Raw genomic sequence first — 14360 nt, 5'->3', positions numbered from 1 at the left:
ACTGATAGGAGAATGGAGGAAGGTCAAGTTGGTGAGATTTGCAAGGCACTAGTCATGTAAAGCAATATTTAAGACTTTGGAAAGCCAGTGAAGAGGTTTAAGGTATGAAGTCAGGTGGTCTGAGTTGGGTGTTTGTATCCCTCTGGCTTCTTTGTGGAGAAGCTGGGAGCAGATCAATTTAAGAGGCTATTTCCATCCTCCAGGTCAGAGATGATGATGGGCTAGGCCAAGTTGACAGCAGTGCAGAAGCAGCAAAGCCTTGCCTCTTTTCCATCACCAGTTTACCGAATTCCTTTAGAATACTTATGTCACATTTTGACATTCATAAAAAGCCTCCTGACATGCCTCTAGGTCTATATGACCCTAATGTGTCCACACTGCCTGCCAGATAGATTTCAATACTCTTCTCAGAGATCCCAACTCACCCCTTGCTGTCCTCCAGAGGCTCTCAAAGAGATGAAGGACGTTGCATAATCAGCCAGGAGCAATTTCAAATACTGTTGACCAGGTCCCATCTGATTCACAAGGCCATCCTCTCTGGGCAGCCTGAGTGTGTAATTTTTAATAAGGTCTCCAAGAAATGTAGATCATCTGCTCTCTTACTTTCCCCATCATGCCAGAAACACTGGCTCATAAAATGCGACTTAGCAAACACAAGGTCTGTCCAGAAAGTTCCTCCACTCAGTCAGCATCTCACTGTTTTCTGTTAGGCCTTTGATTTGTTTCCTTCCCTCGACCCTTAAGGATAGGAAATAGCCAGATGCATTGTCTGGAGAGGCAGGTGGGCACAGAGGTAAACAGGTGATTAACAGGATAGGTATTTTGGAACAAGCTTGCAAAGACTAGAAGATATCAAGGAAGCTTCTTCATTCTGTATCCTTGAGAAACTACTACAGGGTCTACAAAATACGTTTTGATGAGTGAATGAATGACGGATGGAATAGTACCTACCACTGAAGGACAAGAAGAATGAAGCAGGGCCCTTTCTTGAGCTGAATCCATGTCATAATGCAGAGATTCCTTTATATCGAAATAAGGGAGGACCACTTAAACTAAAGCTTGCTTTTAAGGGAATATGTTCCAAATGAAAAAGGACTCCACTAGTCAGGAAAGACACTTTATTTGAGAGCTTCTAAGAGGGTTCTACAAACAATAGAGGCTTAAAGCGAAAAAGAAGATAAAAAGGAAAAAAAATGAAAAACAAGTATTTTAACTATTGAAAAAGTAAACAGCCTTTTAAAAAAATTTAAACACAAAAATGTGAAAATGTAGTCAAATCTAATCCAAATACATTCCTAGAAAAAAGGATCATCCACGGTGACGGGGTTACTTACAGCTGTATACTTGTTTAAGTGCTATTCATTTTCCTTTTGAATTATTTCTTCACTTCAAATTCAATTGGAGATCTGTGCAAACCTAGCAAAATATTCTTTGGATTACAAAAACTATATAAAAAAATGAACAAAACTTGTCATTTTGGAAGTATTGAGAGTGTGCAATCCTTCACTGAAATGAAAGATTCCAAAGTGACATCGTCCACAGAATTTATTCCATTGAAGTGTTCAGTTTGATTCAAATGCAAAGGAATGTGGAAGTGAGCACTTCATCAAAACATTTCTCTTTGTATGCATTTTGACTGAGTCATAAAAATAGTCTGTAGCAGGATATCAAGAAATTGCTTGAAACAAACTCCCACAATAAAGTTTAAAAAAAGAGAAGATAATCTAAAAATTATCTGCAGTCCAAGAAAAAGCATGTGCCCTGTGTCTAGGGGAAAGAGAAAAAGCACTTCCAGCACAGCATGACTGGCGTGTTCTTCCCCCAAGTATTGCTATGTTTTGACCTTTGGCCCTACAGAGCAGGTGAAGTATCTTTCACAGAAGTCCCAACCCCTAGACAGCAAGATGGGACCGCAGGAGACTGCAGGCATCCCTGCATCAGAATCCCACCGTGGTCCCTGTCCTCATTCAGAGCTTATGGCCCAAAGCATATTTTAAAACAAAGGTTCAGAAATGAATTGCTCTTTCTTTGATCAAACTTTGAAATGCCACATTTTAAAAGGAGTTACAATTATAAAAGGAAAAAGAAACAGTTTCAACTGTCAGAGTCATTATGATAGCCTGGCAAGATCAAAGTAAGGAAAAATAGAATAACACTGGAGGTCTGATCTGATAACTACACGTGGCAAATGTGTATTTTTTACTCTTCACCCCCGCCAACCCCCAAATGCTCGGTATGGGGCAATAACATCCACATCTTGAACTTTAGAGTTCTAATAGATTCATTCCCACATGGATTCATTTCTCATAAGCATCAAATTACTGATATACAAGATAAGTCCATATTATATAACAAGTATTGCAAAATCATAGACTGACCTAGATCTTTAGCATCCTTCTTTGATAGAAGATGTGTATGAAGAAAACCTAAGAAGCTAACACCAAGAATGTACAAAAAGGCTTTACACAATGTTACAGAATCTTGTCTGAAAAAAAAATTTGTAAAACATATCCAATTTTAAACAAACAATAAAATCAGCAGACTATAACAGATCATAAATAGGGTTATGAAAAGATCACAAATATCTTAAATTAGAATTATAAATGGGTAATTAGAAATACTTAATTGTTTTCAATGTTAAGAATCAAACCCAGAATTAAAAAAGAATCTTTTTATTTCAAAGGTTGCTTCTTATATTGAAGCTCATATTAAAGCAACAGTACAATGTTCATAAAATATAAGTGTGATGCCGTAACATTTCTTACATGTCAGAATACTGATATTCGTATGTATACTAAAATAAGAACTTTAAAATTGTACAAATAGATACATTAAAAATGACATAGAAATAGGGCGCCTCTCACTGAAACAAGACAGTTATATCTGGCACATATTAGTTTAAGATGAAAGTAGAAGCAAAAAGATTTACAAGAATCAGCAGTAACAAGATTGATGCTCAAGAGACATAATTGTACATTGTATTGTACATACATTGTATGGGTTTAAGCTGGCTGAATATTATATATTTCAAGTTTAAAAATGCACTACATATAGAGTGTCCATAGTTTAAGGCGAAATTACAGCTCAGAACTGTTGTCCTTTCTAATTTTGTGGAAGCATCTTTGACAGATTAAAAACAAAAAGAAGAAAAAAAAAGAGTTCATTGTTCATGACACATAAACAATTTCCCTTCATTGTGAGTTCACCATTAAGACTTCCCCTTCTCTTAAATATTTTGTATGCCAAGTGGTTTTTCTCTAGCCAAGTTGATAAACAACTTCAATATTTGCCTTTTTGTGAGAAAAGGTACTTCACAGTATTTACCACTTTGATGTCCTTGCAGTTTTATTAAATGTATCCTCTCTGTAAAACTTTGCTTGTTTTAAATGAGCCTTTCCTTGATTTAAAAAAATACCTGTTTACATATCTTCTAGATTCCTCAGAACGCCAGACACAGTTCTTAAGGCCAAATTTGTATCGTTATTGTTAAGAGTCGTCATCAAAAGTGTCTTTGGAACCGTACAAGTCCGCTAGTTTCTTAAACCGAGGGCCCCAGTTCTGTAGGTAGTCATAGTCCAAGTCTGAATCTGTGGTAGCCGACTCTAAGGAGCTCAGGGACCCAGCCACGGAGCCCCTGCCTTCGTAACCATAGATCTGGATGGAGTCATACGGAGGGGCAGTCGGGTCATTATCCGCCTCCTGTATTCTCGTGTTGATGAAGTCATCCACATCCACACTGTTGGGCGCTGGCCGCAGCCCAGGTCTAGGCATGTACTGATACTCAGGCTTGATGTCTTTGCGAGGGATAAATCCATTGATACCATCAGGGTTCTGGAGGGTGGCGATATCAAAGGCTTCTGTGTCTTCTTCCCCACCGCCCTCGTCATCATAGGTGATGATGTTCTCACGGACATCTTCTTCCTCGAAGACGATGAGTGGTTCTTTCTTTTGCCTTCTCAGGGTCACGAACAACACTACAATAACTACAGGGAAAGACAAAGAAAGGAAGCAAAGGTTAAGTCCAGTCTTCTGGGGTTCTCTTCCCAGGGGAACTCTGCTTACCTTAAAGCATGGCGTACACAGGCTTCAGAACAGGGACCAGTCTATGAAATGAGTGCTTTACCTAGAATCCTCAAAGATTTGCAAAAGCTACCTGTCTCTTCCTCTGCAAAAACACTGCCAGGAAAATATTATTATCCAAAGTGGCAAGTTGGAACTATGGTGAGCTTTTTACAAATCAATCTGATACTATTTGGAAGTCATTTCCCAAAGAATTAGGAAGATTCTAAATATGTCTGTCCGTCTGCAGCCTCTTAAATGTGGGTTATGCCTGTCTCTTTTTGCAAAGGAAGGCAGCTGCCTCTCCAAAGTTTACAAATGAGGACACGAGAGACCTGAGGTCCTGTTCTAAAAGAGGTTGCAAGAGCTCTGAGGTGAGGCCAGCACTGAACCCACTACACCTTTATAAGAAACTGTATCATAAGCATGGCTACACTCTCTTCAGACCACCATATAGAAGAGAGGTAGCTTATAAAGACCCCCAACAGACAAATGACAAATTTTCTCTATTTGTTTGAACAGAAAACAGTGTCAGCTGAAACTCCAGATGAAACCAGTTATTGTCTCTTCTCTGAGAGAGGGGATTCCACCAAACTCAGGCCATCTAGGTAAGTGAGCAGAGTTGCTTACAAAGAAAGCTCAGCCACTGCTTCATTCCTCTGGCAATCCCCCCCACTTCCCCATAAGAGGCTTCTACAGTCTTTCATTGGAACACATGGGCTTCCCTGGTGGCTCAGTGGTACGGAATCCACCTGCCAGTACAGGAGACATGGGTCGGGAGGATGCCTTGGAAAAAGAAATGGCAACCCACTCCAGTATTCTTGCCTGGAAAACCCCATAGAGAGAGGAGCCTGGCATGGGGTCACATGGTGTCTATGGGGTCATAAAAGAGTTAGTCACCACTTAGCAACCAAACAACAGCAACTACATACTCAGCAAGACTGCAGAAAATGTTTGTGACTGAACTTGGCAAGTGACCTTACAGCCTCTTTGGATCCACCATCACTGTGAGATGTAGAATGAGGGTGTGCACTTGCCTAGACTCTGAATGACTTCCAGTGCTCACTAGGCAGTATTTTTCCCCTGTGCCTAGTTCCTAACAACACCTTCACCAGGATCACTCCTTTTCATTTTCTTTGCTTGGATAACTTTTAATCTTTCATCACAAAAATCCTTCTTCATATCCCATTCTGATACCAGACAGGACTGCTGGTATCCATTCTATGTATCCACCTGGCCATCACCATGACACGTGTTACCCTGTTCACACATCTGCCTCTCCCACTCGATGATGAACTTTTCAGAACATTTCTGTTTTCTGTCCCCTCTGCTTGGACTATCCATCCATCCCAGCGCCTTTCCTCAGATAGAACACTCAGCATCTGATAGGTGTGTTACATCCTCCAGGAAGATGTCTCTACCTTCCCACTCAATGTCAGGCACTTTCTACTCTTGTGCCCCCACTGCCTGTTATGTTCATATCCCCAACATGGTGCTCACCATGTGCCTCTGTATTTATCTGCTCATGCCTATCTTCCTCAATAGATGATAAACTTTTTGATCACTGAGATCTTGTATAATTCTGCTCTTTATCCCTCTAGGCTGAACACAGGGCCTGGTATCCTGAAAATACTCATTAACTATTTGCTGATTTCAACTCGTTGGCTCTTCCCTATGCATCGAGGATCCATTAATTCATTCAGTAGACAACTAACCATGATGGAACACGTATAAATTGATGTCTGACATACTTAGGTTTGAATCCTGACTTTTTTGTCATGCATGAGTTCTGAGACTTTGCGACTACTGATGCAATCTTCCTGAAGCTTTCCTGCTATTACAGAGTAAACTATAGATGGGATGACGTGCGGAAGAGGGGCACAACTCAGTGGGCAAGTGCAGGGAAAGCTTCTCCCAGGTCCCTCTGAGCTGAGGCATATACCCAGATATTACATATGACAACTGGGGTGGGGGGTGGCGGGCAGCCAAGATCCAGCTTCAGCCGGGCCAATGTTCATCCAGTTCCTTGAGTCCTCCATAGACCGTCTTTGACGTCACAATTACTCTTTCTACCTCTAACTCTTCTCATTCTTCTTGTAAGGCAAATGGTTGTTCATATACTATATCTCTGCCTAAATTGCTCTCCTGAAAAATATTCTGATGTTCTACCTGGGCCTCTGTTGGCGCCCCCAGATGTATTCTGCTAGCAGTCTGGTGATGCCAGCAGTTTGCTCAATACAAAGTTCCCCCAACTCTGCTCTAATGCTTGTTTAGTCACCTGCTCCCCCCCGCCATACCCTGAAATAGAGGAGCAGGCAGATACCACTTCTCTTTTTGTCCCAACTTGCACCCACAGTATATAGCACATATAACTTGGGAAATACATGTGTGCCAAGGATGGGCATCTGGTTGAAAGGCCCTTCCCACGGGTGCCCAGGGAGATCCCTTACCCAGGAGAATGACGATGCAGGCAAGGATGGCGATCAGCGCCCCGGTGCTCAGGCCGGCGTTCAGGATGTAGGCTTCTGCGTTGCAGGACAGCAGCACCCCATTCACGTCACACCCACAGACTTTGATGGTGAGGGTGTTGGTGCTGCTCATGGGAGGGATCCCGCCGTCACTGATCACGATGGGCAGGAGGTACAAGTCCTGCTTCTGCCGACTGAACCCTCCTCGCCGGGCATACACCCCTGCGGTATTATCTGTGGAAGAGGGGAGACAAGGCTCACTTGGAGAGCAAGGCCAGGGAGTCACAGCCTTCGCCCTGCTCCGTTCAGCTTGGCTGATCTGAGTGTGCTCTTCTCACCACCAAGGCTAACAACCAGAACTGCCCCACTTGTTCTTTAGTCTAGACATCTATAGAAGCCGCTGCCACTTGGCATGACAAAGATCCCTGAGTTTTGTCCCATCTGGAAACAAAATTCAGAAATTGGCTCTTTTTTATTTTGTCAATATGAATGCTTTCAGTGGCTGGGCACCATTTTCTGTTTGAGTGTGTGTCCTTTTCCTCAAATACAAGGACGTACAGGCTTCATTGTATCCTTAGTGAAGGATACAGTTAAATAGGCGAGTGTGCACTTTCCCAACTTCACGACAAGCCTTTGGCCAGTTTTTGTTAGTTTTTTGAGAGATTTCTAATCCACTCTCAAATCTTGCCCAAACTACGAACCCACTCATAAGTCCTAAAGGGAAATGTTATCTTTAAAATGAAAATATTTTATAAACCTAGCAGCAGGTTTACAGTTTCTCCAAAATTCAAGCAACATCAGCTACCCAGTTGAAAATATCATTCCTGCTTAAAACAATGATGTTTTCTCTGTTGCTTACACAACACAGCCCACATCTACACAGTGGATCACCAGATAGTTCCCTGATCTAGATTTACCTTGCCTTCCAGCCTCACACCTGCTGTTTCCCACACACCCAGTTCAGCCTGCTGTGCAGAACTTAACGATGGTTCCCCAGCACACCATATTCTTTGTACGCCTTGACTTTGACCCTTTGCTTTAAAATGCCCTCCGATCCACCCAAAGTTCCTTTAATCATGACAAGTGAGTTTCTCAAGCCTCAAAACTGAATCCAAAGTCTCCTTTCTAGACCTCTCCCCCCATCTCTGTTGGGACCCAGCACGCTGTACATTCCTATAAAAATCAGTCTCCCACTCTTCTGTCATTATTTGTTGGCATAAAATACTTGGTTCTCCCCTAGACTGTGGACTTCTGGAAAACAGGGGCTGTTATCTGCTTCATCTCAGTCCCTCCAGTGCTGGACACACAGCAGACATTCAACAAATATTTGTTGAACAAATGTCGTAACCATGTTTTGGGAAAGGTTTCACCCAAGTTCCAGATGTTGGTTTTCATGTATTTCCCAATCTTTTGTAACCTATTCCCAAATGCTTCCTCATCATGTTTTCTGCATATCTCTACCCTCCAAAAAGATTTTTTCTAGACCATATGCTCTGTGCTTGGAAAACATTGCTATTATAAAACAGTGGAAGTTTTGAATACGCTCCATCAAATTACACAGACACACACACACACACACACTCAATATGGCATGCCTCATTTTGTGAGGTTGGAATCAGTAATTTATAGCAAGGTTATGACCAAGATGATGGCCCATTGCTTTGAATGAATTGATAGTACCATGAATTAGCTCTTGTGGTAGGAAAAATTATCCTAGAACCTAAAAGCTGAATTCATATGTTTAGGTTAAAGAAATTGTAACATATTTCTGTGTGAGGTAAAAAAAAAATATCTATACCAGGTTCAGTCTCATTTAGGACTGAATAGATATTCTGAGTATTGCAGAAGCTAAGGTGTGTGCACTGGCTGGTTTTTGGCAAATCTTATTAATGACAGATCTTCTGCCCTTTGCTGCCAATCTCTCAATCAAAACAGGGCAGAACTGCCAGCCTTCTTCTCTATATTTTCTGAAGTTTGTGTGATTAGCATATATTGCTCTTATCACTGGAGAAAAATTATATGTACTATGAAAAATCATGATTTTTTTTAAAAGCTGGTCAAATAGAATGTAAACTTAACATTCCATTTGCTGACTGTTCTTTCCTATTGTAGGCTATACCATTGTTCTATGCTTAACAAACACAAAAAAACTGACATATATACATAAATTACTTCAAATGTTATTTTTTCCTTCTCATAATTTTATTTGAATTCAAGTAAGACTTTCACAAATTAAATGTTAAAACATTTACTGTATTTTAATTATCTGAAATATCACAAATGCCATGCCATCATGAATAAAAATAAATATGAAAAAATTTATGAAGAAATTAATTAAATTGCTTGGTCAAATATACCTCTCTGATATGAATGACACCCCCAAGAGATGTCATCTATTGAGTCCCATCCTGTTACCCATGGAGCAGTTTGGTGGGAACGTGACCTGAGTGTTTTTATTTTTCTTTAAACCTGTGGAGGCCATGGATTAAAAATCTACTCTTCAGTGTGCAATTCATGCAAAACTGTACCTCCAGATGACAGCAGGCTGGCTTACACATGGAGGTAATTGAAAATCAAACACTAGTGGAAAACATGTATATCTGAGCAGGACACCAGCCTGTGAATTCAAGATGTTTCATATTCCTAACAGCTGAGTCCTCTCACACACACTGAAACTATGAAATGAAAGCTCATCAAAGGACCCAGCTGACTGAATCGTTTATTGTTTCTGAGTGATTCATCAGTAGAATCTCAAGAACTTTTAAAAAATGTTTCACATATGGATTTTAAGTTAGTTTGAGAGGTGGAAAATAAATGGACTGAATGTCTGTTCCTCGGCATGGTCCAAACACATGTTTTAGAAGGAGTCATTTGTCCTGCCAGAGCCTTACTTGTTCACCTTTAAAGTGAGGACACAAGTTGATAGCAAGCATGACTCATGGGGTTCCGATTAGTAGTAACAGTTGCTCAGTCATGTCCAACTTTTTGTGACCCCACGGACCCTGCCAGTCTCCTCTGTCCATGGGATTTTCCAGGCAAGAATACTGGAGTGGATTGCCATTCCCTTCTCCAGAGGATCTTTCTGATCCAGGAATTGAACCGTGGTCTCCTGCATTGCAGGAGAACTCTTAACCCTGTGAGCTACAGGGAAGACCTGGGGTTGCGATTAGGACCAAATAATAAAAACCTTTGGTTGTGCTCTGGGCTGTGCTTCCAGGAAGCTCAGGAATCCTTCTATAGGAAAACCCGGCACCAGAATCCAGGTCCTCCAGAGCTCGTGAACTGGTGCGGAGTAGGGTATGGCATAGTTAGACGAGAAGCGTGTCTAACCAGACTAGCTTGGCACTTAGGTGGTTGCTGTTGCTTGAATGCATACAATATCCCCCCTTTAGATCTAGACATCAGCACCAATGGGAGGATGGTGCTGCAGGGAGGGCCATATTGGAGGAGACAGCACCATGTCTGTGATGGTCTTTCTTGTTGTCCACTCTGGTCACTGATCCTTTATTAACAAAAAGAACCACTATAGTCAGGGAGTCCATGAAAAACAACTCTAGCAAAATAAATGGAAAATGAAACTGACAATAATAATAAAACCTCTGTAGGAAATCATTTTTGTATCCTAGGTTTGGCTACAAATTCTCTCATTATTTTAATTAGCCAGCTACTGTATATCCATCTTTGAGAGGGTCCCCTCAATTTGGACATACACATTTCTGAGATGTATGGGTGACAAAAGAAAAAAAATAAGAGCTTCTGTAAGACATATTTTCAGGGAAGTGTCAAATTGATTCCATGGTTAATAAGATGAGGCAGAAAATGACAAATGTTCTGTCAATTTTTAAGTTTTCATCAAGAGATTTCTCAAATCCTTCTCCTTTATTACTGTTGTTGTTAAGTCACTAAGCCGTGTCCAACTCTTTGCCACCCCATGAACTGCAGGCTCCTCTATCCTGCTGTCTCCTGGAGTTGGCTCGTATTCACGTCCATTGAGTCAGTGATGCTATCTAAACCTCCCCTCTGCCACCCTCTTCTTTTGCCTTCAGTCTTTTCTAATGAGTCAGCTCTTCACATCAGGTGGGCAAAGTATTCTCTTTTATAAAGCTTCCAAAGAGCAAATCTCAGTATTTGGGGTCCAACAGATCTGGGTTTGAATCATGACTCTTCTACATATTAATTGCCTGACATTTGGACATATTAGGTAAATGTCTTAAGTTGCTATATTCTCATCCAGGAAATTAATAGTTTTTAGGGTTAAATTTGATTCCATTCATAAAGGCATTTAGCACAGTGCCAGGCTGTTGCAGATGACCAGTAAATATCAATTCCTTTTTGGAAGTTCTCCTCTTTGTGCAGTAGACTAATGAGGAAGAGAAACATATTGGCAAAGAGAGGAAAGTGAATTCTTAGAAATGTCATTGCAGCCTTGAATGCAATTGCCTACAGAGAAGGGCGCTTCCTTCAGAGGTGGGAAGATAGTTCATGCTCTTCAGTTCTGGGTAAGGTATTTCCCATGGTAAGAAAATGTTTTTCAATCACCTTGGTGTTTCATCCTGACACCTTATATTCTTCTCCCTGTCCACAAACATAGAAGCCTTTCCTTTCCACCACCCCCCTCCCCCGCCGCCACCTTAGGCAAAAACTTGCAAATGAGGTCATTAATTACTAGTATATGTCTTGTACAAACTGTAGTATTTCTATTAATGGTAAATAAATTCAGGTTTCAAATTTTTATGTCTACAACCTAGACTCCTAACTGGATGCTATTTTTATCTGTATACTTTGTGATTACTTTAACAAAAGGTAAAAGTTCTTCATAATGATGGTCTCCATGGTACCGGTTTGGAGATACAAACGTAAGGGCCATGATGATGATATCACCCAAGGGAGGGATATATACAAAGGATATTAAAAGGGAAAATTATGATAGGGAAGCAGCCTTTGATACGTCAACTGCACTGGGTGCCAGTCTTGTATTAGCCAAAAGAAAAACAACCAGGGCAAAATGGCAAACTCAGTCGTGTCTGACTCTGTGACCCCACGGACTATAGCCTTTCAGACTCCTCTGTCCATGGGATTTTCCAGGCAAGAATACTGAGGGGGTTGCCATTTCCTTCTCCAGGGGATCTTCCCGACCCAGGGATCGAACCTGGGTCTCCCGCACTGCAGGGAGACTCTTTACCATCTGAGCCACCAGGGAAGCCATATATGGGCATAGCAACCTGAAAAGAGGAATCACTGCAGCAAAGGATTTAGTACTTTCTGCCCTCATCATGATGTCAGAAGAGAGGCTTGGCCTAAAGTGAGAGAATAGTGCCCTAAAGAGCATCTTAAGACACTCTTCCTTACCACTTCTTTTCCTCTGTCCCTCTCTGCTCCAAAGCTAAAGATCCCCCTACTGATCAACTTGATCAGAGATATTAATACTTAGCCTGTGCAGACAGACACTGTCTGCATCCTACTAGAGCCCATCTCTTGAGACTGCAAAAGATCTAGGCCAAGCCTTGCTCTTATTTAATTCACTTCTGACCTAAATCTACCTAATTTACCCTTTCTGCTCCAACTTTAGCAACAAACTAAATCCATCCACCCCATTAAAAGCTTCCACACACTTGAAGACAGTTATGCAGTCCCTAGCAGAATAATCATGATGTGATTATGTTCCTCTACTCTTGCCTGGAAAATCCCATGGATGGAGGAGCCTGGTAGGCTGCAGTCCATGGGGTTGCGAAGAGTCAGACACAACTGAGCGACTTCACTTTCACTTTTCACCTTCATGCATTGGAGAAGGAAATGGCAACCCACTCCAGTGTTCTTGCCTGGAGAATCCCAGGGACGGGGGAGCCTGGTGGGCTGTCGTCTATGGGGTTGCACAGAGTCAGACACGACTGAAGTGACTTAGCAGCAGCAGCAGGGTCTTTTCTACTTTCCTTATATATGTGGCAATAGCTCTATCAGGATAATGAAAAAATATATATATATATATATAAAGTGTGTCCCAAAAGTATTTAGTGAAGCTTCAAACTTTTAAAATTTCAGAAAGACACATGCTACAGAATTATTGTACAAAAGACATCATTGAAAAGTCTAGTTATTTAGAGTTTTTGGTACCCATTTACATTTGTGATTTTTGAAAAAATAATTTTAATTTTTGATGGCAGTATTTGTGACACCTTGAATCTGAGGGAGGGACTGAAATAATAGAAATTTCAAATAATGTTTTTAAAGTTTGCAGCATTAACTTTCTGAGATGACTAATGCTTAAAGGTAAACTTAATAGCTTCTGTATATATCTTTTATTGTCTTTCTAAACACTGTATGAGCCACCTATCTACCTGTAGTCATTGCTCATATTGAATATTTCACAATCTATGACAACTATTTGAATGTGTGTCTTCTCCAATGGACAGTAACATCCTTGAAGGCAAGAACCTTGCTTATTCATCTTTGTTTGGTCAGCAGTGTTTTGTGAGCTAGAAAAATAAACAGTTGAAGGAGGTTTCTGTCATTACATTCAGCATCCATTTGGCTTTTCCACACAGTCAGATTTTACTGACTTAATAGCTTGCCATCAGTTTCCAGACTGCCTATCTTCTCCCACTTTGTACTTTTGAACCCAACTTGATCATCACTGCCTCTATCTATATTATAGATTTTGTTCCTGGAAAATATCATCTCTTTATCTCATAATTTTTTCTTATTATTTTGGGTGAGTCAGATTTAATTAAGTAACATTTATTGAGCTGCTAATATGTGCAAAACTTATTCTTTGTTACTTCCACCTACTTAACCCCAAAGAAATTTTGAACTATGTGCAACATTTCTCTTCCCATAGCATTTCCAGAAACACACACACCTTCAAAAACAAACCAGTATCCAGGTGTAAAAAGAAATCTATTATTTTTCTAAAATTTTGGAATGATGGAAATGCTACAGTGAGGTAAATTCTATGAGACTAGCCTTAAAATATTAATGTAGAAAATTGTTTGATCCAAGACTCAGAAGGCTATGTCTCCCCTGTAAATGAAGGCCTACATCTTACAGAGGAAGGGGGATTATGATCTTTTAATTTTATCTCTGATACTGAGATTCAAAATTCAAAACACAACAAATAACACGGGAATAACTGCCTATGTGCATGTATATACGCACATAGATTTGATGCTTTTGAACTGTGGTGTTGAAGAAAACTCTTGAGAGTCCCTTGGACAGCAAGGAGATCAAACCAGTCAATCCTAAAGGAAATCAGTCCTGAATATTCATTGGAAGGACTGATGCTGAAGCTGAAGCTCCAATGTTTTGGCCACCTGATGCAAAGAGCTGACGCATTGGAAAAGACCCTAATGCTGGGAAAGATTGAAGCCAGGAGGAGAAGGGGATGACAGAGGATGAGATGGTTGGATGGCATCACTGACTTGATGGACACAAGTTTGAGCAAGGAGTTGGTGATGGACAGGGAGGCTTGGCATGCCGCAGTCCATGGGGTCACGAAGAGTTGGATACGACTGACCTGGACTGAACTGACCTGATGTGTATAGGAGCATCTAAGTGTGCGCTCTTTGTTGGTGTCAACAGACTTTTCAGGTTGTAGTTTATCACATTCCTGAGAATCAACTCTCCTTCCACTTTTGTTAGAGGATAATTTTCTCTTGGTGATAGGGAGGGAGAAAGGAACGTATTTCCTGGTTTTAGAAAAGGAAAACTACCAAGGAATTCAGTGGGAGATAAACATTTAGGGTCTTTTAATGAGTTGAGAAATCCCAAGGGTTAAGTCACTGACCAGAGTGAACCTTGAAAGAATAATATATCTAATTCACCGAAAACCTATTTCTC

General features: G+C 40.8%; 1 protein-coding gene across 1 annotated transcript in view; it reads right to left on the bottom strand.

The window, feature by feature from the left end:
• Window positions 1-2656: 2656 nt before the first annotated feature.
• The window catches only part of CDH11 (cadherin 11, type 2, OB-cadherin (osteoblast)), a 91311-nt gene continuing 79607 nt past the window's right edge, over window positions 2657-14360 (bottom strand). Inside the window, exons 11-12 of the mRNA XM_010851099.1 lie at window positions 6510-6761; window positions 2657-3983 (exon numbers count right to left, since the gene is read on the bottom strand). Coding sequence (XP_010849401.1) covers window positions 3487-3983; window positions 6510-6761 — 749 coding nt within the window. The 3' untranslated portion in view covers window positions 2657-3486. The remainder of the gene's footprint in view (window positions 3984-6509; window positions 6762-14360) is intronic.

This window comes from Bison bison, unplaced genomic scaffold (assembly GCF_000754665.1).
Source record: "Bison bison bison isolate TAMUID 2011002044 unplaced genomic scaffold, Bison_UMD1.0 scf7180017864297, whole genome shotgun sequence".
Classification (NCBI taxonomy): domain Eukaryota; kingdom Metazoa; phylum Chordata; class Mammalia; order Artiodactyla; family Bovidae; genus Bison; species Bison bison.
The sequence above is the reverse complement of the archived record's forward strand: the minus strand, read 5'-3'. Positions and strand labels throughout refer to the sequence as shown.